Source organism: Accipiter gentilis, chromosome 29, assembly GCF_929443795.1.
Source record: "Accipiter gentilis chromosome 29, bAccGen1.1, whole genome shotgun sequence".
NCBI lineage: Eukaryota > Metazoa > Chordata > Aves > Accipitriformes > Accipitridae > Astur > Astur gentilis.
In genome coordinates this window covers 20,931,775-20,959,104 of record NC_064908.1, presented here as the reverse complement: position 1 = coordinate 20,959,104, position 27,330 = coordinate 20,931,775, and the positions used below count along the sequence as shown (strand labels likewise).

Below are 27,330 nucleotides of genomic sequence, written 5' to 3'. Positions count from 1 at the left end.
GAGTAAAAAAACAGACATGAAAGATGCTTTGAATGATCAGGCTGGTGGCGTAAAAGTTACCTGTAAATCACGCACAGGGCACGAGAGTGGAGCTGGCTACAGACAGGTGGTTTTTACTAGGAGGCATTAATGTAACATTCAATTATTCCACTGCATACTGGCTGTTTTAACTCAGCCAAATTAGAATACATTTTATATTGACTATTTTGACATTTGCTTTATTTGGCAAGTAAAACAAAACTGATCCAATTTCCTTGCAGCCATTGTAAACCATAAACTGTACAACAAGAGGTTATAAAATATATAAGCCTTGTAAACACTTCTTTTCAGACTGTCGCTGATGCTCTGAGCTCTAATTTTGGCCCTGTTCCCAATGGCTCTGACACTGCTCTGCAGCCTTCCCTGCTCAGCCATAAAGTGACCCTTCCACACTTAGTGATTAAGGACTGCCATTGACATTCTCTTGCTATGATAATTTTTCCTCTTTATTGTGGAAATCTGCCCAGGCAGGAATTTCTTGCAGACAGAAAATGAAGATCTGTGCTCTAAAATCAAGACATCTTTTTCTCTGATCTTGCATGGCCTGTGCTAGCATGTAGCTTATGTCCAGTGGAGCTTCAAAACAACATATCAGCTCCCAGTGGGACAGGCCGAAATCTCCAGAAGACCGCTGGCTTTTCATCTCTTTTGCTTCCATCTCTGTCTGAGAAGCAAGACGGCGTCTCTGCCTGCAGCACAACTGACAGTACAGGACAGCAAGCAGCGTGCCATGGCACAGCAGGCAACTGAGCAAAACTCTCAGTGAAAGAAACACCCAAATGCTTTGGAGAGCTCAAAAAGCTACCCCAAGACAGTAGATTTAAGTCTGGGTCATGGGTGAAGGCTCAGATGTACGCACCTGCCTTAAAGATACCTGATAGCTTTTTTGGGAACAGTTTACAGCAGGTTAAAAGCATCATTCTCTGAAATGACCTGTACGTCAAGACTTTGAAGGACATGAGTATTTTCCACCCATACAATACAATGACCTTTGTATACAAACTAATCCCCCTGGAATTCCCCTCCACTGCCTTCTTCGAAATTCTAGCTCTCAACAGTTATTGCAATACTGTAAATGTATCTGCAGTATACCAAATGCCTAGTGTAAAAATACGCATTTGCTTAATTAAGCAAAAGCCCAAAGAGACCTGTAGAGAATGTGCTGTCCCCTGACAATAGCCCGGCCCGGAGTTCAGTTGATGAGCCTCATCAGTAGAAGCCCATCTCGCACTGGATGCTGTGCTTTCATAGCAAATGCCAGGATTATAAAGCACTGTTTAACCTCTGTCTGGTTTGGTTTGTTGCTTAACAACACTTTGTTTTGTCCAGAGAAATCCAGCAAGTAAGCTGTCAATACAATGCTACTGTTATATGCAAGTATACGCACAAGTGCATACATTTATACACACCCACAAATTTTGTCTATAACACAGGGAAAACAACCTGGACAGACACTATGCCAGCATCTGCCCAGAAGTGCTGCTCCTGTCAGTCACTGCAGGATGAGCAGTCTGCTCTGCATGCTCAATGTCACCTGCAAGACCGGAGCACAGTAATCAGGTCCAAGAAAGGAAAAAACAGGGCCAGTACTTCAAACCATGAGGGGACTGATTCTGGAGAATGAGCAAAACTTGTCTCCCTATGCATTAAAATCTGTATGAACGCTTCTCCCTCCCTTTGGTTAAGGGAGGAAAATCAGCTTGGCTACAGTTCTGGCCCACTCTCCGGGGGTGACCCACGCATACTTGTTGAAAACTACAACATTCTGCACAGTTTAAAGTGAAGAAAAGGTGTAGTTTGCTGTTTCCCTTCCTCTGCAGGCTGCTTCTTTCTTCTGACAACTATATGTCTTTATACAACAACAGTCAAAGGAACTTCCAGTAGGCAAATACTTGAAAGAAGGACACATTCCCTCATTATCAGATCACGCCACAATCATTTGTACTGATGTGGCACCCTGGTCTTGATTCCCCCAGGCAAGGTTAGTAACAATACAAGTACACCATGCAGCATCAAGCAGAAGGGGCTGGAAAGCAGAAAACTCACCTTGGCAGGTTAGGAGCTGGTGTCGAAGATGGTACTTGGGAAGGAGGAGTCGCAGGCTGTGAAGATTCATGGTTGCGTGGAACTCTGCCCATCCGGTACCAAATGCCCATGTTGTTCAACTCCCTGCGCCATCAACACAGAAGACATTAATGCTACAAGCAAATGCTGCACACATGGCCAAGTATCAAGCTCTGATGTGTTTCACAAACACCTTCGTTAGTGAGGACCAGTAGGGGTTACTTAATTCCTACATCAAACTCAGTAACACCTGTAGTTATGCAGACTCTTCTAATGATAGGCTTCAGCTCTTGCAAACTGCTACTTAGTAATTAGAGGAAAACAGGGTGCTTAGCCTTGGTGCAACTGAATTTATGACAACAGCTTCTGGAGTGAGGGGTACTTACCCTATGAATGTGTACTGAGGAGGGGCTTGTTTAGATCTACCCAGGATTCGGATGTCACAGATCGCTGCCTCTGTAGAATCTCGAGGGATGAATTTAATGCATAGCCTCTTCTTTCTGAAAGCTATTTCTTCTGCAAAAACAACCCAGGACACAGGGCGGTTTTTATGCAAGATTAGGGCATAAATGTTATTTATTGTCTCTCCAGATATTAGGCAGATAATTATGGCAGGAACTGGAGCCAAAGAACAGATATATGTCAGCAAACCAGACAGTGCAGTGCCATTCAGTGACTGGAGAAATTTTCTATCAGGAGCTCTCTGTACACTGTGTGAGATTTGTTATTAGGCACTGTGATAAACCAGTACTCCCTACTACCGCCTGCAGAGAAGATAAGACATCATGTATGCCACAGAATACTGCACCACAGAACAGAAATGGCAGGTGATTTTTCCACTTCCACATACTTCTCACATTTGCTTTCTCTTTCCAAGGTAATGTTTGCCTTACCAGCCTGGACAGTCATATCTAAATATTCTTCCCACAAGCACTGCCTCTAGGAACATACCTGGAAGCTCTGACACAACCAGTCAGTTTATTCTGCCAAGTGCTTGCAAACAGCCAAACAAACCAAGAGGAGAAGCAGGCAGAGAAACAGACTGCCAGAGTGGCTAACGGTAAAAGCTGTCTGCCCAAATCTCACCCATCTTAAGTGTTAATGACCTCTCCTGACTCAGTCAGCAAGCACTGAAATGATATTCCCACTGTGTTTGCCCTGGTATCTTTGTAGGGATAAACCACATTTACAAAGCAGTAATTGCTAGGACCTCCTACAGGGCAACTGTGCTGCACTGCCCTGTGTTCAGAGGGTGGAAGAATCTGCTGCATGGCCCCTTCCTGCTATGCACCACAAAGCAATTTCATTTATTTCCATGTTATCCATCAAGAAAAACTCAAGCCCATCAGAGTTAAGGCTTATCTGTAAAATGAATTCATGTATATGCACACTGTCTGCATGCAGATACAATCCACATCCAGCTATGGGTCAGGCACATGACAATGGGTGGCACTGGCACACAGAGATTTGTGGTGCTTGGAAACCATTGCTCTGTCTCACCCTGAAGAGTCTGCGAGAGTCTCAGTGAGAGCAAGGTGAGGTTTCTATTTGTGAATGCAGGCACTTGAAAGACATGACAGAAGTCTATGGATAAACTGAAAATCTGAAGTGCAGACACTGAATGAAAATCTGGAAACAACCAGCAACTACAAGCAAGTGCCTGCAAAATAAAAACCCTTCAGTTTAATATGAATAAATATCCTCCAGCTTAAAAATATGCTCTTACTTCAACAGATGGCAAGCAGCCTAGTCTCTATAGGCTCCTCCTGTTTCGTAATCCACACCTTGGAGAAAGCAATCCATCCCAGCCTCTGAAACTTGCTGTCGCACCAGCACCAATAAATGTACAGACAGTGCGAGGTGTGTCACAATACAGCATCTGTGCGTGCAGCTTTGCAGTTACAGTGCTGCTTTTTAGAGATGTTAAATACCTGTATCCCTGATGTCTAGTCTTTTCCTGCTTTGGAAAACTAGGGCTTTTACTTAAAGTGCCTAAAAGTGATTTTAAGAGGCCAGGATTTAAGGCTTCCACATCTGAAAATTTTCTCAGAACCTAGTAAGGAGTACTATATTTAATATATTTACCACAAGTCAACTGTCACTTAGAGATGAGCACAGAAACACATATAACCACAAAATTAACTCTAAACAAAATCAGTGTCTCTTGTTTGACTTTCACAGTAAGTACAAAGCTATTTGCTTTTGTCTTTGGTTTCTTTCACACTTGGTTAGAGTCTGCAGTCTATAGCAAACTTGGTTTAGGAGCTGGATTCCTTAATTACACATGCTTAACCAGAGTTAATTTTAAGTAAACATATTATAAACAGTCAATCGAAATGTGTTCATTCATGCTAATGGAAGCAGGGATATGCACGACTTCATTAATACAGACAGTGCTTCTGCTTTAAAGATTGTATGGGTCACAATCCAATGCATTTTTAAATTAATTACCAAGTCCCCCTCCACCTTTCCGCCAGAACTTTGCCAAAATTACAGTAGCGCACAGTAAGCGTCCAGCACTCCCAAGGGCGAGCAGGATAAGCCAATGACTCTCCCCCGCGCCACACGTGCCCAGGAATTCTCCAGGGAAAGGGGATGATGCAGGGGAATGGAAATGGGCTGCAGAGCCTTTCACTTCTAGGTCATGGGTTCAAATTAGAACCAGGTTAGTAGTGACTGAAAAACCATCCTCATCTGCTGCAGACCTGCATGAATTATTCCCTGCAAAGCAGGCTCATATAACTCGCTTCTACTCATAACTAGGCTGGATTTCATTACTGATGAGCGCTGGTACCAGCCCTGCTCTTGAGCAGTAGCTGTACGCTCAGCACCAGCACATGGTGTCCTGCAGCCCTTCCACACTCAGCTCCCATGGGGCTTGCCCCCAGCCTCCTCCGCGCTGCAAGCCCAAAGCACTTGATACCTGCTGCAGAGTGCTGCAACCAGACGTGGCTCCAGCTGCCACTGCCATGAGTCTCAGGGGATCCGAATACACTCTTTGGGAACTGCTGGCTTAAATGTTGCAGCAAAGCTATTTCTGCCTTGCAGAAACGAGGATGGTATTTTCCCTGGACATTCCGCTTGTGCCTTCTCTCAGCAAGTGTAAACACACCCTAACATCCTCAGCACTACCTGTCAGGACATGGGCCTTCGTTTATTCATGGTGGGAGGTGTAAAGCCAGCATACACAAACCCAGCACCACAAGCACACGCCCCTCCTTTTGGCATCCATTTGTGAACATCCCTCAGCACAGCAGCTCTGCTCCCACTAGGCCTAGCTCACCCTTGCAAAATGAAAGAACAAACTATTCCTTCCCGCCCCAGAGCTGTGCTGCTCTAGCAGGCAAGCTGGTGACAGTCAGGCAGCAGTATTAAAAAGCCTGAAGAGTACTGGAAAACCGAAGACTGTTTCATTGCAGTCCAGAACTGCCCCCAAACATGCACATGTAACCCCAGAGAGCAGCAGTGCTGAGAGCGTCCCTCTGCCTGGGACACAGCCCTCCACCACCTGACAGCAGTGGCCGCTCCCAAGGCACAGAACTGAAGAACAGATGCCAACTTACGTGTATCGATAGTCTCCTGGATGGGGATGAAGCCCACAGGTAAAGTGTCCTTGATATCAATGAGTTTCATATCAACCAAAACGTTGCCTAAATGACTCTTTGGAGAGAGAAAAGAAACAGTTGACTATGACAATGTCACCAAATTCAAACCCAGCTTTTCTCACCTGCCGAACCCCAAGGCACCTTGTCATTGTATCTGACCACCAACTTTAAAAATGGTAAGGAGGTACCAAGCCAACACTTGCAACTGTCCCCTCTGCAGGAACGACATGATGATTGACTAGGAGACACTGGACAGCTTTCAGCATTTACAGATTCTTAAACCTCATCCACTGCCACACTTCTGGATCCTTGGAAGCACAACTAAACTCTTCCCTTTGGAAACACGGCAGTTCAAAGTATTACCTCCACCAACTCATCCACTAAGCAGGTCACCTTAGTTATCACACACTCTACATCTACAATAGCAACATGACATTTCTGTGACAGTAACAGCAGAAAGCATTACAGGAAGATGGTTCATGCAGACACAGCCAAAGTTATAACACGCATTAGCTAATTAGTACTGAATAGACATGGTTCTAGCTCCAAACGCAGGCACACTCCAGAAGAGCAGGCCATTTGGAACGAAGAACTTCATTTGGAGTCCATATGAATTCTGAACTGATGCCTTGTCCTATTAATCAAGGCTTGAAGAGCTCAAAACACAATTCAGAATGACAGCCTCCACAATTGTTTAGAGACCAGATTTTCTTTGCAGTTCTCGTTAAAGCCAGCATTGCTGCCAATAATCTGGATTCACGTATGGAAGAAAAAACACACTTTAGTTACTGCACAGCCTTTATAAACAGAAATGCAATACAGAACAATTAAAATTTCATCCTAAGCCATCAAACCATGTCAGTGTCTTTTTCTGTTATGGGTTGCTAAGTTCCTCCTTTAGTTTTTATCTGGCAGAGTACTTCAGTCAAACCTCCACACTCTGATTATTACACTGAACTATTTTAAAACATATTTAAATTTGCAACCTCTGAAATAAGGGGAGATCAAGTCTGAAGTTTATTTTTTGGAGGTTCTGCATTTCATGGTCAACCCCTCACCAGGAGGGCCACCCCGCCTGCAGCCCTATGCCACCATACGCAAGCGTGGCACACACCTTTTGCTCATGCAAAGTGGCCGAGGCCAGGCAGTCCCCCACATGCCTCTGTCACCCCTTTGGCCAGGGCATCTCAGAGCAAGCAATGCTGGATGCTGCAAAGCCTGAATGTATCAGTAAACATGGTGCTGGCACAGCAAACAGTAGATGAAGTGGTCACTGCTGATTCATCTTTCATGTTTTATTTATCCAAACTGTCTGGCTATGTTACATCAGCATGCAACTTTCAGCTGAACCAACGATCATTCCTCCGTCAGCAGCAGACAGGTAGGAGAGATGTCTCTGATAAGTTCGTTAGCTGCTGAAACTCTGGGAGTCAGCATTGATGCTCTGCCATATACACAGGAGAAAGGGGCACAAAGCCTCCCCGTTTACGAGATGCACCATTTGGGGCCTCCTCACCATGACACTCAAATACCAGCAATGTCCTCATAATCTGACAAATATTGTAAGCCGATGAGAACAATGATTCTGATGCAGAGACACTACAGACCAGGTATCTGAGGTGCATTACCTCTGCTAACTACAACATGTTCTTCAGGACAAATAGTTCCCAGTGTTTTGTTAAAAACAAAAAAAAAACCCCGAGTGGTAAAACTTTCAGCTCAAAGCACAGCAACACATCAACCTCCAGGCGAGAGAAGCCTCTCCCTCCCAGATGAGAGCTCTAGGTCACTGCTACCACCGAGGACTTTTAACCCTCGAGGTCACCAGTCGGGCAGCACATCGTACCCCTGTGTGGCCAGAGAGGACTGAGAGGGGAGGAAAAGCTCTTGCTGGGCTAACCGGGGACAAGGGTGCTGCTCCCCACACAAGAGGAAAAGGCTGTTACCCCACCGGTCCGGTCCCCTCCTCCTCTCAGCCCACCAGCCCGCTTCCAGCCTTCCTGCAGCCAGAGCACTAGGAGTGCTGATCAGATCTGTGTGCGTCCCATGGACTGGCAAACCGGTGCCAGCATCTACCAGCCTGGTCTCTGCCTCACAAAAAGGCCCCCTTGCACACGCAAAGCCCGTGGCCTCAAGCAGCACAAGCGCATATTCTGTCTAGCACGGGCAGAGGCGCGTGTTCGGGAGGGAGCCCACTCGGCCAGACGGAGGAGGCTCACAGGCCTTGGGAAATCCACCCTCTGAGAAGAGGGGGTGCTCCCAATGTGCATTGGGTATGGCCGTGATGAACCACAGGACCAGCGGCTCCATGACAGCGCCTGAACATGGTCAGCAGTGCCTGCAGGCTGCTGCCCAGGAGCTCTGCCAGAAGCGCCCATGGGTCTAACGTGCCACTGATGCAGGGCTTGAGACAACCCACGTGCAGGACGCAGTGACTCGTGCCACACGTCGCACACCAGGCTGCTGTGCAGCTGGGACCAGCAGTCCTCCCCCCCCACTCCCTTTAATTCACTCCTCATCAATATGAGGAATGTATTCCCAAACTGTCCTGAGCAAAGGATTCATGCCAAAAGCCCAACAGGCACCAACTGAGGGTACTTACACTGTCTCTGGTAGCCAGCAGTTGCTACTATCCTGTAATTATTTCTGACAACCTTGCATTTAAAGTAGCCACAGATAAACTTAATACTCAAATCATCACAAATCTTTCCATTTAATACCTGCCCTGCCTATTCTGGGGCTATTATTCCTGCTACTGCAGGTACTCCAGGATGAAAAGCACAATTATTGTCCATCCACCCCAGGAAGCATTATTTCCCATAGATCTGGAGCTTTATTTTAATCTAGAGGCAGGCAGGGAAGCTGATGGAATAAAGGTCAAATGCTAGAAATTGGCAGCCCCCGGCTTTCCTGTCAGGACCCATGATCAGCCTCTCAAGTCACAGTTGTTTTTCTGCTCCCATCGTTGGTGAAAGCATGAGTACAAAATGGTTATCTCCATACCCTGACAATTGAGTCACTGAATATCCAAAACACGACCAAAAGCAGGATTACCCACTAGATGGAGTGCATTCATTGTAGAATTAAATAGTTCCCTCAGAAAAGAGGAAGTTTTCACACTAGCCTCAACCAAAAACACAGTAGAAGGCATCAGGTTCTCACTGTACATGGTCTCCTTTCCTCCACAGAAGATGTGGGCAGACAACTGCCACTAATCAGAAACTAACTTATGCTTAATAGCCATACTAGAAGACTACAAGAATATGGTAGCATATACACAACATGGGCAAATTTTCAAGAATCAGCACCAAAAACAACAAAAAAAGAAAAGCTAATCCTGCAAAAAATATCTATGATGCCCCTGGATTCAGAAGCTAACATTTCCTTCATCAACACTACCTGCAGCATTTGCTTCTCTAGGTAATTAGAGTTAGAAATGCATTAGGATCATGAGCATGCAGAGCCCATTGCTACAGCAGGAAATGGTAGTGTAAGTGGGTTGCTGAAATGCAAGCATTCCCTTTTCTGTTGCTTTTATTACAGATTTTGCCAGTGATTTCTTTCCATGAAGAACGTAGACAAAATGCAAATATCTGGCCATTGCAGTTTGCCTCCTGACTCGCCCAAACTCAGTGAAATGCCTGCTTGAATTATAATTGGCTCCATAAAATGAATCATCCTATGGGTAAGAGCATACCAGGCACAGATGCAAATCATGCAGACACTCAAACAGACTTACATTTTCTTTTGAAAATGATCTCGTGAAGCACAGGTATCGTGTGACCTTGGATTTAAATAAGCCATCTTTCCAGAGGTCAGCATCCAAGCCATCTGCTGTTTGTGCAGCCTGGAAAGAAAAGACAGAGGGAGAGAGGAGACATGTGAGCCAAGATAAAGTTAATATATGTGCTGTACTTCTTCCTCAGACCTCTTCTAATTAACGGTACCCGAACTCTCACAGTATCTCATTAGTTTCTTCACAAGGTGCAGTGCAAAGAACTTCCAAGAGGAGGTATAAAAAGAAGTTCTAAAAATGCTGTCTCTTGGGAGTCCTTTGATTAAAGATGCTCTGACAAAGGCTATTCTAATGAGGAAACAGCAACAGTTTACAGTCTCCAGGTTACAGTCTCCAAACAATAGTTTGGAAAAGTCAGCATATTGAGGCTCTCATTACCACCCTACACGCAAGGGCACACTGGGGCAAGCTGTGAGGAGGGGTCCATGTAGACAAAGCACAAAAACTGCCCAATCTCAGTTATAGTTTCACAGAAAAGCCATCAAGGAATTCTGGCTCCCAGGCCAAAAAGCTGCTTCCATCAGCTGGGGAAAGCCTTGGTCACTCACAAACTTTAACAGCAGTGCCATCGGCAACGACACACCCTGCAAACATCCCTCTCCAATGCAACCCTGTGCCCAGTCGAATCAGTAGCAGACACCGCACAGAGGGCAAAGGAAACAGACCCCCGGCCCTCCACCAAAGAGACAGCGGCATGTGCAGGAGGAGAAAGGCAGGAGAACATCTCACCTTCAAGCTGATCCAAGGCATGGGCACAAGGCAGCACCACACCCAGGGAAAGGGCTCTCTTTTAGCAGCTCAGCACTTGCCTTGCACAGTGCAAGCTGGTAAGAGCCCTTGCCCCAAAAGGTTTGTTGTCAAGTAAGAAAGGAGACAAGGCAGCAAACACAAGGAGGAGGGTAGCAGAAATAAGATCACCCCACCAGACTAAAGGCCAACTGATGGCTCCCAACAGGAGACTCTAGCATGGCCTGAAGCTAAGCAGAAGCACAGCTGAACTTCTGCCTAATGCCTCTCAGATGGGGGCAAACTGCTCCACTGCAGCTCTTCCAAGTCTCATCTTACTGAATTGAGTAAGACCTTGGCCCCAGAGCAGCCTGATAACAAAGAGCTGACATTTGTTGTCACTATTTGCACCCATGTTTTGTCGAGCAGAAACTCTGCGCAGGGTGCAGGAAGCAAGAGATGTGTGCTGACAAGACCCTCCAATTATCCAATGTGCGGGAGAGAAAAGCGTGTTTATTGTCTGATCAGCAAAGGGAATAAAGTGCATTGGCTGCTCTTCACATTTCAGCAACTGCTGTTCACAAGCCCCTGCTCAGCTCAAGCCCTTGTATGACACACACAGCTTTTGCAGTCAGGATTCTGCAAAGAAACATGCATCATTTTTAAATAGGAAAATTTTAAAACAGGATTTGGGTGGGATTTTTTGTTTCTTTATTACTCCTTGAATTCAGCTCTTTCCTAAAGTGCTAGTTTAGGAATACAGAAAATCCATGTGCATCTCCCTCCCCTATGGGTAAGTCAGTCCTGGCAAAAAGATATTCAGAATACAGACTGCTTAGAAAAACTGTTGGCATATAGGGACACTTAGCTTGAACTCCAGCCCTTGTTAGAAACAGTTTGAGGGACTACGACCAGATTTAATCACTTTGTTTATTAATATGGTTCGAGTTCTACATTTCAGTTTTTCTTGTGTTAGCCGGTTTTGTTTTCTTTGTTCCCTCATTAAAGATGCTCAAAACTCAATAGGTGGCAATAGACCCAGTCTGCAACTGTAAAATTGGCGCTATACAAGTTGCCGTCAAATGCACTTTTAATCTAACTTCTGTAAGGTTTAGGAACTTTACATTACTTACAACAATACCAAATAATTTTTGAGGTGGTAGTACATCACTTCAGTTGATATCATCTCCTCTACAACTCACTGGCCAGGGCACAGCTGGATTACAGCTCACCAAGATGCCTGACGGAGCCCCCACGCAGGCTGGCACTGCTATGCTCTGACTTAATGATGAAAAAAAAACCCCCAAACTCCAACCCACACCACACACTCTTTTAGGAACAACCCTGCCATCCTAACCCACCAAGTATCTAGTAGAAAGACCCAAGCTGGGTCCATGGGGAGCCACACAGTGCCACAGCGAGGCACCCGACCCATCTCCAGGGAGGCACAGCAATCCAGGCTGACCCTGCGCTCCCCTTCCCACTCCTGCCCCTGCCCAATGGCTGGCCAGGGCAGCGCAGGAGCCAGGCACTGCCAGCAGCTGATGGCAGCACCCGAGTCCTTGGCTCCTGGGAGTCAGCAGTGCCAGGCCTGGCCCACGGCACTGCCCCTTGGGGACAGGGTCCCTGCTGAGCAACACTCAGGCCCCTCCGATGCTTCCCCACCCAGCTGAGCTGCTGGTCACTGCCCAGCTGCCCACCGCAGCCATGCTGTGCCACCTGCAGAGCCTCACAGGAAGACGTGAGCAGCGGAGCAAAAAGCAGCTGGGGGTGAGAGCTCGCCAGCTGCAGCGCCCCATGGGAACACCGGCAAAACCATTTCTGCTTCTGCCGAAATGCAACAGTCGCAGGCGACATCCCCAGCAATTAAGTGCTCTGCCTCTGCATCACCCTGCTGAAGGTTTTTTCCAAGCCTGGAGAACATAAGCATGCATTAACTTGTTAGAAAACTCATGGGGAAAGAAAACAGAGCAATATAAACAGGAAACTTCTTACATCATCTGCTGGGCTCCTGCGGGCAAGGAGGATCCCCACTACCTCTCAAAGCAGAGCTGTGCCCGAGCAGCGCTGCTTCACGATGGCAGCACGCCCTCGGTGGGGCAACACGGGAAGGGAGCTGACCTGGAGAGGCCGAGGCAGACCTGTCCGGCAGGATGGGCACTGCACAGCCCTAGCTCACCAAGTCCTCCGCTTGGCTAAGAGGCGAGGAACGTGCGGGACAAAGGAAACAGCAGCCGGCACAGGGCACCCAGCGCCTCGGGCACAAGGAATGGTCCTTCTCCTCATGGAGCTGGGGAAAGATACTCCTCAAGCATGTGCTACAAACAGATGGACTTGATGGAGTGGCACCCAGTAAGAAAGGTGTCCCCCAGCCCATCCCTCCAAGAGTGGAGTGATCTACCTGCTGCCCAACGGTCAGTATGGTGTTACTGCTACCACAGGACAGACCGTTGGCAAACAGGCCCACTAAACTGCCTGCCCCATAGGACGGGTCTGCCCCACCGGTGGTGAGCTGTCCAGCTCCAGCACAGTCCTGGATGAGCAGCATGCTTAGGCTCTCACCCCAGAGCAAACCCCACCATGGAGCTGGCGTTCAGCCCGCAGCAAGGAACGCGGCTGCACAGGAACCACACCTCTCTCCTACCCCAGGCTCCCTGCCTCCCACCTCTCCTCCCTTTCCTCCCCACCCATATGCTCAGTCTTGCCAGTTTGGGCAGATTTTCAGGAATCTAAGTTCAGACACACTGTGCACATTTTGGCAAAATCAAGTCTTTGGTGCTTCACCTGTTCAAAGACCTGGTTAGTCATTACAAGCGTCAGTAGCTGTTTTCTAAGCAGACAAAAAGGCAACGGAGATTTCCGAGTAATTAAAAAACTACTGAGGGAAAAAGATCTCTGACCCATTCACCAAGATTCCCCCGGGTCTGGTACCCTGGGCCCTGCCGCACCGGCACCTCCAGCCGGGCAGTATGCCGAACCCCAGGGCTCCATGCAAACCTGGGAAATGGACCAGGACATCCCCTGGACATTTAACTTACACCTGGGCTGAAAGCACCCGTGCCTTTGCCTGTTTGTTTTAAAGAGGAACAAAGGGAGAAGGAAGGAAAAGAATATGGCAACGGCTGGAGAAAGGACACGAAGGAAAGGGAAACTGGGTAAAGCCTATAAATAACATAGCTGAGAAAGAGAGAACCGGGTACTTCACCATCACAAAACTCAAAACCATCAGTAAAACTACACGATGTCAAATTCATCGCTAATAAGAGGAAATACTTTCCCACACAAATCTGAAACCACATGTGGAACTGAACGCTGCAGGATGCTGTAGCAAAAAGCAAAGCCATCAGATCCCTAAAGGGACTACAACAACATCCCAAGATAAACTGGTGTTAACACTTCCCAAAAGATGAGTGGTTCTCCTTTTCAGGGTGCAGTTTGAACCTCTAACTATTAGGGTTTTAGGGAGTACACTCCTAGGATGGAGCCTTCATCGAGGCTTTACAGCCTGAAGCAACAATCAGCTCTCAGTGTCTCATTAGGGAAATTGCATACCTGGAGAGGGACAGAGCCTGAGACTGCCCAAGTCCTCACGTTGCCCATGTCTCAAAACATGACTTTCTCTGCTGTACTGAGAAGTGCACTTCTGCATACTCGGCTTCGTGCCTTCAGATAGGACAGGCTGGGTTCCAGAGAGGTCAGGGGGAAGTGGCAACCCCACATACCCCACACTGCTCCAGAGCCCTGACTCGCGCAGAGGAGCCACATTCCCAGACATCCAGACAAGAAAAGCACAGCCCTACGTGCCACCATCCCGTGGTTTTGGGCACCAGGACATCCTGTCACATCAGGGTGGCACCCAGGGCAGCTCCATCACAGCAGTTGCTGTATGGTGAAAAGGACACCAACTGCAGCTCACAGCATCCAGGCACAGAGACGTGCTGCTGATTTGCCATACACGAGGCTGAGGGAGTAAGGGTGTGGAAGCCATGCTTAGGGCAAGACAACTGCAGACAGCAGGCACTTCCCCACAGCCTGCAGGGGGGACTGCTGGCCCCAGCGTCAGAGAAAGGTTCCTGGTAAACAGAGAGGAAGGCAGAAGAACCAGAGGAAGGGCAGACTCCTCTCTGTGCCCCCTAGGAGAGAGCGACCCACATTCACAAGCATTATTACAACACCACTGTAATTGGATTAAGCCACAGGAAGAGTCTTTTATCTTGTTTAGTTTAAACTACGTTAGCGCTGAAGCTCCCTATTAAACCACAGACAGGCTATCTGGGGTGAGCGCTCTCTCTGCCCAGTCATTTAGGCAGAATGCAATTCTGTTATCACAACTCTCACATTGTCCCGTGCTCCTTTATCAGGGCAAGCAGCTAATTACACAGCCTGGCTCACACAGGTAATGAGCACTCAGAAAAATGCAGTAAATGCAAAAACCTTCCAGGTCTTTAAGGAGCCTTTTCAGAATCCCCTCCCTCATGTCCTTACTTCAGCCTGATCCATTTTCTTCCTTCTTACACTGAACAGGGTATGCAATGATCCAGAGCTGAAAAGGTGTGAGCAAAGCCTCAAGTCAACTGATTTCCACTCCCAGCCACACAAGCTGTGTGACTCTGGAAAGCCAAGGTGTGACGTAGCACAGTTGGAGCAGGATACATAGAAAGGTGAGCAGATGGGACTACATGCCAAATCTTTCCATATAGAGCTCTGTGAGGTCAGTATTTTATGATATTTCACTGTTTGGGACACTAACCTATGGGGAGAAAAGTCACACTGTTGGTTACACAGCAACTAATTCAAGGAACAAGCAGCTGTTAAACAGTGACCTTCCTTTATCCATTCACATATTCATCTCTGCTGTATCCAGCTGCCTTTTCCTGCTGCCAAGCCTCCTGCCAAAGCTTAGTTTAGAGGTTTGCATTCTGTGCATCAAAATCATCTTTGCAATTTCAGCTGGGTGCGAAACTCTTTGCTTCCCATTCTGGAGCTTATCATCATCATTGTGCAGTGCTGATATGTGGGATTAAACAGCTGATGCGGGATCCATTTATTCAGAGATATAATTTGTGCAATACTTAGGACTCCTTCAGGATGGATGTTACTAGGATTATTAAATTTGCATGCCACAGTGGCCAGCTGTTTCTGAAAACCCCTCCTCCAGGTAATTATGCTCCTCTGGAATGGCACAGATGAAGTAGCACGACTGCACCCACAAAACTCCACTGAGGGAAAGCACTAAGTGCTGTGGGCTGAGAGGTGGGCAGCTGGATATCAAATTACTTCTTAAAGCACACATCTGAAGGCAAGCCCTCTCTGAAGAGATGCTGTTCCCAGCAAAGTAAAGCCTCATTAGTGCAGAACCAAATCATTAGCAACGGCAGCTGAAATAGCTCTACTTACTACATCATAACCTGTCGGTGCTCGGTTCCGGGATGCAACCACACCAACACCCGTGATGGGATCCATCGGCAAGTCAGGCAAGGCATCTGAGAGGTCTCGCACTTCAGGCATTATGGACTGATCCTGAAAGAAAGGAGCAGAATTAAAGGGCTGCTCGGCAGCACACCCCAGCAGAAGACATAGAGCACTGAGAGCCTGCATGCATGCTACAGTGCCTGTGCTGACACACCACAGAATGCCAAGTTAAACACAGGATTAGGCCAGACACACCTTCTGCACTTTCATTTGCTTTTGATAAGAGGGTACATTTGTGCAATGCCCAATAGGTTTGGAATTTGGGCCAGCAGCCCCTTTGGAGATTAATTTTGTTGCTTCCAGTATACTTAGCATGGGCTGGTCTCCATCTAGTAATGATGGGAAAACCCAAGCTCATTGCCTTCCCTCCAAAACAGAGAGCAAATTTCATCCCTGAGTTAGGCTGGTTGAAGCAGCTCTGCCATTTTAAGCAGCGAGAAATCTGCTCTTAATGGCTTTATTGGGAGGTTCCCCATCCACTACGGGTGTTAGACAGGCTGGGGGTTCGCCCACGAGTCGTCAGTCCCATTGCACCCTCCTGAACCACACCATTTTCATATAGCAGCACAGATGTATCTGGCGCCGTATGCAAAACTGCGCTTGCTGCAGAAAGCCTCAACACCAGGGGAACACAGATGAAGCAGCACAGGATGGTCTGATGCAAAGCAGACAGAGGCCTTGAAGAGGCCTGAGCATCTTCCAGGAGAAGGGAGACATCATCGAGTACTTCAGGGGAGGGAGATACGCAAAGGGGGATAGAAGCAGGTAAGACCAACCAATTTTGGAAAGATGCTGTTGCAGGAAGCAGGAGGAGAGGACGAGAGCTGCTGAAACAACTCACTGAGGAGGAGGATGGGGAAAGGTGCCACTGCCTCAGCATGTGGTCTCCTGCAGAGGCAGCCAGTTAGGGCAAGTCTTCTCCAGCTTTCAGGCAGGAATGCCCCAGGAAACCGCCCCCCACGCACCCCGAGATAAAAGGGCAGTGCTTTGTGTAAACAAGCGTCACTGCTGAGCAGCCAGACAAGCCGTGAACCAGAGCTACCTAATACAATTCCCTCCTCAGAGCAATTAAATCCCAGTATTTCTAGGCCATGTAGATGGCTGGTTACTTACTGCTTCTAGAAAAGGCAGAGGTGAGTGCTGGTGCCAGTGGGACCTGGGTTTACACTTCACAATGCCCAGTCTGAACAAACATCGTGCTGCAGGCAATAAAAAAGAGCAAGTCTGGGCCCTATGTAAATAATAATAATGTCACATGAACAGCCAGACTACCCCAGGAGTCCAAAACAACAGAAGCTAGTGACCAGTAATGGTGAGAACACTACTGCTGATGAACCAAACCCAGGAGAGAGCTCTGCTTGGGCACCTAGACAAGCATCCAGCACACAGAGAGCAAAGCAGACACACTTTGCTCCCTACACGGTTTAAGCTTCCAAAGCACGACTAGAAGCGCACCCTGAGCCGCAGGGCTCACCCTCCCCTCCTGACGGGCTCCCTACCCACTCCTCGCCTGCCCTGAGGAGGACCCTGCCACAGTAACGCTGGTGGCACCCGGCACAGCCCAGACAAACCCCGCACCGCTGCCTGCGCTGCTCCACTGGCTCATCCAGATGCCTCGCAGATAATCCAGAACCCATTGCCTAAAACGTGCAGTACCGAGCAAACATAATGTGAATTTAACAAAGAACTTACAATCTGTTCTTCATACAGATGCATGTTTTCTGAAACTTTGCCAACTTTTCCAACTCTCAATACTGTGATGACTTGTTACTACACATTGGGAGGAGCTGGGAGATAATGAATGCTGATACAAGCTTCTTATAGGCCGTTTTGAACTGAAATCCAGGTAAGTGACGATATTCCCCAGCACACTAAGAACACCGCACAGCAGGTTCCAGCACGGCTGCAGCTGCACTGCGGGGAAGCAGATCCGCTCCCGTGGCGCCTCCAGCCTCCAACAAACCCGTCCTGACGAAGCACTGGCTTGCTCCGCAGAGGCAGCAGGAGCAGGGGCAGCCGGGATGCCACCGACACCTCACCTCACAGGGGGGGAAGCAGAGGGGCTGTGCCCCCTCCCAAGCCCTGGGAGAGCCCAGGTGGGCAGGGAGCCCCTGGCACTCCCTCTTCAGTGGCAGCGATGGCAGGCACAGGGCTAATGCGAGCAGGGGACCTGCTGCCAAATGCTGCCCAGGCCCTGGCTCACTGCGCTGGGGCCTGCTGCAGGGAGGCCCAGCTGCCCCGGCAGGAACCCGGGCAGCAGCAGGGTCGGCCTGGGATAGGCTGAGGACGGGGCCCTGGTGGTCCCGGCACCACTGCGGGATGGGAGGGTGCCTCCACCCGCAGTGCAGTGCCGCTGGGCAGACCCCCTCAGCCTGACGGCACCCTGTCCTCGGCGGGAGGAAGAAGGGCACCTTTGTCAGAGCCGTTTGCGGTCCCGCTCGGCGCGGCAGGGGGAGGGGAAACGGCATCAATCCTCACTTTGTGCCGCTCACACAAAGCCCCTCTATGGCGGCAGCAGCAGCTAAGCACGGAGGAGAGGGTTTTCCGCTTCGAGAGGGTGGGAGGCAGAAGCCACGGGGCGAGACGTGAGGCGGCACCGGCGCAGGGCCCAGAGCAGCACCCCATTACGGCGAGGTCTGAGCTGGGCTCCCTGCGCCCGCCACCGCTGCGCAGCTTGCAGTGAGCCTGGCACCTTCCTCTGCCTGGCACTCGTGCCGCGGCCCGTGCCCGGCGGGGACGGGCAGGCAGAGCATCTGCCCAGAAAACGAACCTCCGGGTCTCCGGGCAGCGCGGCACATCCTGTTCTGCAGTGGGAGGGCTGGGGCGGCAGCGCTCGAAGGCGGCTGGGCCTGCACCCAGCCACCGCAGCACAGTGAGGCTCCGCCACACCAGGCCAGCTTCCCGCCGTGCGGGTGGCATCGAGGATGCGTCTGGAACAGATATGGTATGGAGCAACAGCAATCGGTTTGCACACTCGGATAAATGTTTTTGTGAACTTTGTGCAGGTCAGAGGGGAGTCTCTGGCTGGGCAATCATACAGACAATTAGTTACATTGCACTTCTCCCCCAGGGCATCTGCAAAGTTTGGTTTCTTTTCTATCGCACCTTTGAACTTAAAAATAAAAAACAAACAGTAGAAGAACAGATTAAATTAAGGAGCAGGATTCTATAAATACTCCTATTAGACAGCTTGTTATTTTAATGAAGTTCTCTTTAAACAACGCGAGTTTGACCTATACACCCGCCTAACATCACGGTGGCCTAGAACTCAAACCAGCTGACCAGATGGCCTTTCACCATCCTGCGCTAAGCTGCGTCTGCCGCACGCTGCCGAAGGGCCTGCGCCGCTCCACCCGCTGCAGGGTTATTCTGGGAACAGCCCAAAACAATTCAAAGAACATTTTTCCCATTAGTTGGGAGCATGCTCCCTGGAGGTCATTCTCAACTGCAGGGCCACATCCAGCCCCCAGCACGCCCAGGCAGTGAAGGGAAGCCGGATGCGAGCCCTGGGGCAGGAAGAAGCTTCAAAACACCATGGGGCCACTCGGACAAAACCAGCGGGGAAAGGATGTGCCTCCACCAGAGTCCCTGTGCATCCTGCTGGGACCAGTCCCAAGCAGCGCATGGCAGAGCGGGGCGGGATGGCTGCAGTACAAGATGCGGAGAACGGGCTCTCGGCACGCAGCCACCATGCTGCTGGTTTTATCCTGAATGCTTCCTGCCCCCTCAAACTGGCCATGCTGGGAGGCAGGAGGCACGGGTGTCCCAGGGATCTTGACGCCCAGCTGCAGCAGAGGCCTTCAGGGACTCTGCCAGCCTCTGCCACAGCCTTCTCGCCTTCTGCCCTCAGCCAAGGCCCTGCTTTATCTCCTTTGCCTCCTCCTGCCCAGGGTTTGGGGGACCACTTGCTCTGTGTGGCACCAACCCAGGCCCGGCCCAGTATGGCCAGATGCAGACTGGCCCCAACAGGCACCTCTGCAGGCACGCGGCACAGACCTTATCCTGCTCCCTCAGCAGGGCAGCAAGGCTCCCTGCTTCAACCCAGCACAGATGGCTCTGTGGGCTGCGGTGCACCAAGGGGGTAGGGGAGAGCAGTGCTGGGGTGCCCTGCAGCAGGCAGGCTCCAGGCATTGCTGCTGACCAGGCTTCCAGAAGTCTTTGCATCAGGGAGTTTGAGGCCAAGGAGCTGAGGGCCTTTCACACAAGCCAGAGCAAGCAGTGTTCTGTCCTGTCCTGCCAGCCCTGACTCCAGAGGCTGCCAGCCCGCAGGGCAAGCCACCAGGTAGAGCAGAAGAGTAGAGAAAGCACGGGCGGCAGGCAGTAACATTTAGTCAGAAAGCCACACACGGACAGCCCAGCCAGGGTCTCGGTTTGATCCGTCACCAGGCAACACTCACTGGTGCTCCACTCTGGGTCCTCCTGCTGCAAAGTACCTACTTCCAACACGCACACCCGGTCTGCTCCCCAGATGTGTAACACAGGGTCCGTGTTGCCCTGGCAGTGCCAAGCCCTCTGCTGACTTGGCAGCGCAGCTCAACATCGCTGTCTCAGCACCCTGAGCCCCGCACTCTGCCGAGACGGCAAAGCTGAGGGCAGCTCATCACCCCAGAGGGAACTGTCTTGCAGCCCATGTCCGCAGTCACACACACCTCCCCTTCTCCCAGCACCCCCAAGACTGTTTACATCCTTTTCACTCACTCTCACCCATTTTCTTGCTAGCTCATCTCCGCTTTTATTAGTTTATCCTAGGCATATTTTTCTGCTGGCTTCACTGTCCGTTTCAAGTATTCCACTGAGGTGACTGACCACACGCACCACTGGACTTTGGCTGGGACACGTATATAGAAAAGGAATACGTTTTCAGAAATATGAATTATTGTGAGTTTGTACAGCATTTTTCCCAAGTTCAAGAGCTGGTGGGTACATGATCAGATGAGGCCTGATGACGTATTTGCTTCAGAAGCATCACGCTGCCAGCAAAGCAGGTCAAGTTCTAAAGTTAAATAGCAAGGGACTTGACGAAAGAATGGTCTTATTGTTTCTTCCTTCAACTACAAGCCCTGCACTTTTGACACTGACTTGCTCTTCCCACAGGCAGAGAAGTATGAGCTAAGGCAAAACTGGAGAAAAATTATCAACTACCTCACTGAGTTCCTGCACCCTGCAGGAAATAATCCCATCAAACCAAGGCAGACGCACTGCTAAAACCCTCACTTGCATGCTCGGGTTATCACTCCATCATTTTGAAAAGGCGGTAGGTAATGCTGGCAACAACACGGGTTGCTTAGAAGTCACTCCGCATGCCTGGTCCTCCCACCACATCCAGGAACAGGACACAGCCCCAGCCAATTTTCTATTTCTGTTCATGGAATAGGACATAGTTTCAATCAGAAAAACAGGAGACCGTGGCAGGACATAGGGTCAGGGCCCTGGAGGCCTCCATCACAAGCAGGCAGAATTTCAGTTTCACATTTCGCCCCAAACAAAAGTATGTCTGGAATCACCTCTGCACCCAGGCTCCCATCCTTGAGACAGCTGCCCCGTGTCAGCTGCAAAACCTCTACAGTTTGTGACTGAACTGGATGGAAATGGGAACTTAAGTCACAGAATGAGCAGAATTGAGACCTTGTATTGCTTCACAGCCCTTCTAACCACGGACACGCATTTGTGAAGAGTGTCCTATTTCAAACCAAAATAGGTTTCCATACACAGATGACCTTGCACCAGGGCAGCAAAATTTAAATGGCATTCAGTTCAGTTATTTCTATCTTGGCACACATATGAACAAGTCCCTGGGGGCTACAGGAACCCTTGAGCCCAGGATTCACTTTGTCAGAGCAGCACGTGCTACAGGAGTGAAATTTTGTGTGTTTTATTTCACACCTCCAGAAGCTCAAACTAAGTCTTCATCCCAGTACACTGAGAAAATCTATCGGGTAAGGCTATCTGAGCTAAAAATTACAGGGACGACACTGCCAACCTGCCACACGAGGCACAGACACCACGAAGGCATACGTTAGCATGTTCTCCCTCAGTTGAAACAAAACACAAGATGGAGAAACCTCAGTTTTAGCCCGATCAGCTGAACACCTGCTGAAGCCCAGCCTGTCTTGTTTCAGCTGAAGGACTCTGCTTGCATTACCACAACCAAGCTGCGAATGCCTCAGCTCAGAGAAAGCACAGAAAATACTGAAGCTTGCTGCATCTTCGAGAACCTCTCCAGAAACCACAGTGAAAGCTCACAAGCCTCAGCAATGCAAGAGGCAAGTACATAAAACACAGGCAACTCAGTATCACTGCTCCGGCCAGCACTGTAGAGAGAGAGCCCACATTATGACCTCCAGGTACACAGAAACCTGAGAACAGGTGAGAAAAACGGGCGGTCAAGGAAACCCCCGCTGTGCAACACTTGCAGCAAAAAGCCACGCGAAACATGGGGTTTTTTTGTTATTTTCTCCAACCAGCCGCCAATAAAACCTGCAGCACGCTCCGGAGCAGGTCAAGGTCACAAGGCTCTGCCCCACCAACGACCACCGAGGCTGCTCCGGCAGCTGACCGCCAGCCCCAGCAGAGCCCTTCGACCTCACCTGGAGGACAGGAGGGAGCCCAGGCGCAGGCCGGAGCTCGGCCACTCGCACGCCGGGCTGGCAGCGCTGAGAAGGCGCGGTCTCCCGGCGACGCACGGCACCGGCGGGCCCCCGCCCCAGCCCGGGGTGCTGCCGCCGGTCCCTCCGCCGCAGCACTCCGGGGGGGGGGGGGCTCTGCCCCGGCCCGCCCCGAGCGGCCGGGGTGGGGTGGGGGGGTCCCGGCCTGCCCGCCTCGCCTGCAGCCGCGGCGCGCCGGCCGCGTCAGCGCCCCCGGCCGCGGAGGGGCCGGGAGGGGCGGCCGGGCCGGGCCCCCCTCCGCCGTCCGGACCGGCTGCCGCCGCCGGGCCGCCCCGCAGGAGCCCCGAGCGCCGCCCGGGCCCGGGCCCCCCCGCCCCCCCGCCCGCCCGGGAGCTTGGCGGCCGCGGCGGGCCGGGCCGCGCCGAGGGGCCGCGGCGGGTCCGGGGACACTTAACTGTTGCCCGTGCGGCGGGCGGCGGGTCGCGGCTCCCCCGTCGCAGGCAGAAGCAGCTCCTCATCGCCCGGCGGGGCCGGCGCGGCGCGGCCCGGCGGGAGGAGCGGCGGCGGCGGGGGAGCGGCCTGCGGGCCCGGGCGGAGCGGAGCGGGGCGGGGGAGCGGCGGGCAGGCCGCGGCCCGGCCCCGCGCGGAGCCTTACCCGGCGGAGCGCGCCGTGCCGGGCCCCGGGGAGCGGCGGGGCCGGGGCCGCAGCAGCGCAGCACGGCGCAGCTCGGGCTCCCCGCCGCCGCCGCCGCCGCCGCGCAGGCCGCCGCCGCTGCTCCGCGCCCACCCGCGGCCGGACCGCGGCGCGCAGGGCCCAGAGCCCGCCCCGGTCCGGCCCCCGCACGGCCGGCACCGCGACCCCCTCGGGGCCGCCCCGTCCCGTCCCGTCCCACGGGGCGCTCACTCACCGTGGCGACCGCGCAGCGCTGCCTCCCGCCGCCCGGCCGCGGCCCAAAGCGAAACCGGCCCCGCAGGCCGGGACGGCACTCGGCTGTCCTGCCCCTGCCCCACCCACGGCGGGGCAGGGGGGAGCGCCCCGGGGCTCCGCCACCCCCCGCGGTCCCCCCCAGCATCCCCGGGGCGGCGGGGCTCTGCCCGCCGCCACGTCCCACCTTGGGTTCTAGCAAAGGCAGGACTCGGGGCCCAGGGGCCGGCTCCCGCGAGCCCCCACGACGCAAAAAGCGAGGCTTCACGGAGAAAACGGTTCATCTGCTGAGCCCCGCGTCGGTGGAAGCTTCTCAACAGCTTCTCCTGGCTGGAGGTCTGCCCCAGCCGCGGGCTGTGGTCCTTGAGCCTTTAGAAGATGGGCAATGCCAGCTGGGAAAAGAGCTGAATAATTGTAATTTGGTCAATGGAACCTCAGCCTTCCTTCTGAAACAGAGGGCATCTAGGAGATGGTCAGCTGCTGCTGCGGTCTGCTGAAGGGCAAACTAGTTTTCTTCTTTTTGAGAGAACGGCTGCTGCGGTTGGGGGATAAGCCATTTTGGAAGCTACCTTGACTTCAGGAAGGTAGTCATGTTAGTCAGGTGGGTTGGAGAAAATAACATCAAGCATACTTGATGCTCGCTCTCACCATGGCCTGAAAAACAAACTAAGCAAATGTGGTCCAGAGAGATCAGGGTTTGCCAGGCTGGTTGGGTAACCAGAAGCCACTTAGGGTTTGACTGGCAGCACGGAAGACATCCTGACCTGAGGCTCTCCAGAGGTCTGGTTCTGGTCAATGTTATCGTATGTCAGTGATGAAATTGAGAACATGCTTATTAAATTAGCAGATTATGCAAATCACAGCATAACCTGGAAGAGTAGCATGGCCTATAGCCCTAATCATATGAACTAATCCTGCAGCTGTCCTGCATTTGGTTTTGAGCACCTTACCTCAAAGAAGGTCATCAATGATAATCTGGAGAGCAGCAGTGTTGGTGTAGGGGTTGACATCAATGGCCTTTGATGCAAGACTGAGTCACAGCTGCTAATCTAAAGAAAAAATCCTGGGGTGAAGAATGAAATAAAGGAGAGAGGGAAACATGTTGATCTGTAGGTGAATTAAAGAGGAGGGCAGTAACCTGTTCTGCTCTTTGAGGCTAGACTAAGGAGTAATGGGTGTGAAGTGCAGCAAGAGATTCTGCAAAGGTACGGTGAAAAACAAGCAAAGACAGTGAAACACAGATGGGACAGTTTTTATCACTGATCAAGTTGAAAGTCCTCCTAAAAGCACTTACCAGATGTTACTCAGTCATTCTCTTGGGGCAGGGACCAGGCAAGATGGTCTCCTGGGTCCTTTCTATAGCTGGTTTCCACTATTTTCTGTGACATGCTGCCTGTTCAGAGCCATGGTTTCCTTTGTGCTAGAAATGTGGCCTCTGTGACTTGTAAGAGGAGAAAGACCTCACTCAGACGATGTCACCCAAATTTCCTCCCACTTGTCCTCTTTTGCCTTGACAAAATCAGGTACCATCTGAAGGAGTGGCACCTTTATTGGAGGGTCCATCCGTATTGTTACAGAGTGATTCTTTGTTTGATATTCCGCCTTTAACTACACTGCTAATTCCCTGTTTTTTTTCCCCTCTCCCATTCTCTTTTTGCTCAGATTTGCTTATCGTTCGAGAGGTTCCATGCAGCCTGTTCTTTTCCCACCTGGGTAACTGTTTGCTTCTTCCATCCTGTTTGGACCCTCTGCCTATGTACATACCTTTAGCCAGGCTGAACTGAGCAGAAGCAGTTGGCAAAACAGCCCTTCTCTTTTCTTCCATGGGTGTCTCCAGGCGATATTTGCACCTATCTGGCTCTCGTTGAGGTAGGTAGGAGCTCGGCTCACCAAGAGTTTCCCGCAGGCGCAGCTGTGGCTGGTCTGCAGCTGTTGAGGTGTCTGCAGAGCTGGGTGCAGCTGACAACCAGGGCAGTTCTTGGGTTTGATCCTCAGGGTTGTTCAAGCTCCTCGTGCTTCATCCTGGTGTGGTCATGCTTACTACCAAGAGAAACGCTATGAGCTTTGATTAGTTAGTGTTTGAGAGGCTTGTCTGGATAGCAACATACACTTCAGTGGTTTTGGATTCCTGTCTGTAAAGCAAAGTGTTCTGCAACAGCAGAATCCTGATGTCCCACTTACTCCCTGGATACCATCCTGGACTGGGACCAAACTTTCCTTTTCTTCTGGCTGGTGCTTCTCTCCAGAAAAGAGATATTTCAGATTGGTGCTTGCTGAACCATGGTAATAACTGGGTATTCTTGACTATGGCTCTACTCCCTCACTGTTCAACCAAAGCTTTCTGGCTTCTACTGCATATAGCCCTGATGGCTGGTAGTGGCTTCTGGGTCCAAAGATTAAAAATATATATATTTTTTGAGCGATAAGGAATACAATGCATTATTTTTTTTTGATTTGGAGAGTAATTTAGAGAGAAGGAAAGATGATGCCTGGTGGAAATGAGAAATATATGTCCCATACATAATATATGCCCCAAATGCCCTATTACAAATACAACAAGATTTCCTGAACTGGAGAAGTTGTTGCACATTACAGTGTGCTAATGCTCCCCCATGGAGATGCTGATACTGAGAGAGTCTTTAGTGTAATAATATTAAAAATCCTAGAGTTTCAATAAGATCCTCCCTGCTACGACGGCGGTAGGAAATGAATTGATTCCAAAGGAAGACTCTAATTGCTGCTTAGTATCCACGAAATATTCTAAGATTCACTGCAAACATATATCCCAACGTGTCTGTGGCATGATCTGCAGTAACATTTCTTCCAAAGAGACAGTCACTTTCCAGCACAGCTTAGCTGCCACTTCAGTTTTACCCTTGGAGAAGCTGCCCAACGGGAGCGCTGCCCTGCCCAAGGGAGCAAACACCTCTGCTGCAGCTGGGCAGGCCTGCACAGCTCAGGGCGAGCTCTTGGCACTTCTGCCTATGGAGACCTTTAAACCTCGGCAGCACTGGGAGGCTGGGGAAAGGCACCATTGTGCTCTTTCACAGAGCATAAGCACAGGCTCTGAATCAGCAAATACTTGCACACTTGGTATTAGGTACATGAATAACTATACTGGAGTTGGTTAATCTACCAGTGTAAAGTTACTCAAAAGCATAAGTATTTGCAAGTATAATGTTTTCCTCTGAATATTTTACATAAATCTTTTTCAAAATGCATTTATTTACTTCTGTTTGTTCAGAGCATGTCTTTTCTCACGAGTTCTGCGGTCATGTACATGCTGTCCAGTTCAGACCAGTGTCTTGTTTTCAGGACACTGAATAGGAGGAATTTGACTCAGTCTTGGCTACAATGCTAGAGCTGTGGCTGAACGAACACGGCTCACTCGTCCTTGAGTGGATGGACGCCAGAATTTGCATCCTCCAGAACATCGTTCCAAATAAATGTGCATGCTAGCCAGGTTTGTCAGCAGTGCAGGATGTGCTCTGTTTGTCTTACCCCACTCCATTTCACCGCAGTAGTACCGGTTTCCTAGAAGGGTGGCGATTGCTGGTGCCACTCCTCAGGGCTCAGTGCTGGGACTGCTTCGCATCTCACAGCGGGTTGCCAGCAGCACTTGTGGCAGTGATAAAGGTGCCTGGGGAAGCCATTCCCACAGCTGCTCCGGAGGAGGGCCAGCACTGTGGCTGGCAAGCTCATCCCCTCCTGTGCTGGCCACGGCGAGGTCCTGCCTGCTGCGCCTGCAGCTTATGCTCTGCATGGGGAGATCTGGTGTGGAAGGGGCTGCCACTGTCCATGCAGGAGGGCAGAGCCCATGTTGAGGTGCTTCCAGCCCGAGAGCACCTCAGGGGAGCAGATAAATCTGCTCCTAGGTGAGAGGCTGGACTGAGATAAGAGATTGTGGTCAAGCCCCAGCACCGTTTGTACATTTGAAGCATATTTTAACAGTAAAATCTGTCTGTTCCCAGACAACACCTCAGAAGAACAGCATAGCACAGGTTTCTATGCTTCCAGCAGAGAACAGACAAAATACAGGGAGTCCTCATTTATTATAAGCAAAATTTGTGCTGAACTGCAGTTTGCGATGCACCGCTC

General features: G+C 50.6%; 1 protein-coding gene across 8 annotated transcripts in view; it reads right to left on the bottom strand.

Annotated features, from left to right (window-relative positions):
- MVB12B (multivesicular body subunit 12B) overlaps positions 1–23,295 on the bottom strand; it is a 64,856-nt gene extending 41,561 nt beyond the window's left edge. Inside the window, exons 1-7 of one of the 8 annotated variants that reach the window (XM_049833210.1) lie at positions 23,216–23,295; positions 16,816–16,901; positions 15,628–15,750; positions 9,448–9,555; positions 5,667–5,763; positions 2,490–2,619; positions 2,086–2,208 (exon numbers count right to left, since the gene is read on the bottom strand). In XM_049833210.1, the coding sequence (XP_049689167.1) occupies positions 2,086–2,208; positions 2,490–2,619; positions 5,667–5,763; positions 9,448–9,555; positions 15,628–15,738 (569 nt within the window). In that variant the 5' untranslated portion in view covers positions 15,739–15,750; positions 16,816–16,901; positions 23,216–23,295. Of the gene's footprint in view, positions 1–2,085; positions 2,209–2,489; positions 2,620–5,666; positions 5,764–9,447; positions 9,556–15,627; positions 15,751–16,815; positions 16,934–22,762; positions 22,930–22,962; positions 22,998–23,215 lie in introns of those variants that run through there. The other 7 variants (XM_049833212.1, XM_049833208.1, XM_049833209.1 and 4 more) reach the window with 7 other exon arrangements.
- Positions 23,296–27,330: the final 4,035 nt, after the last annotated feature.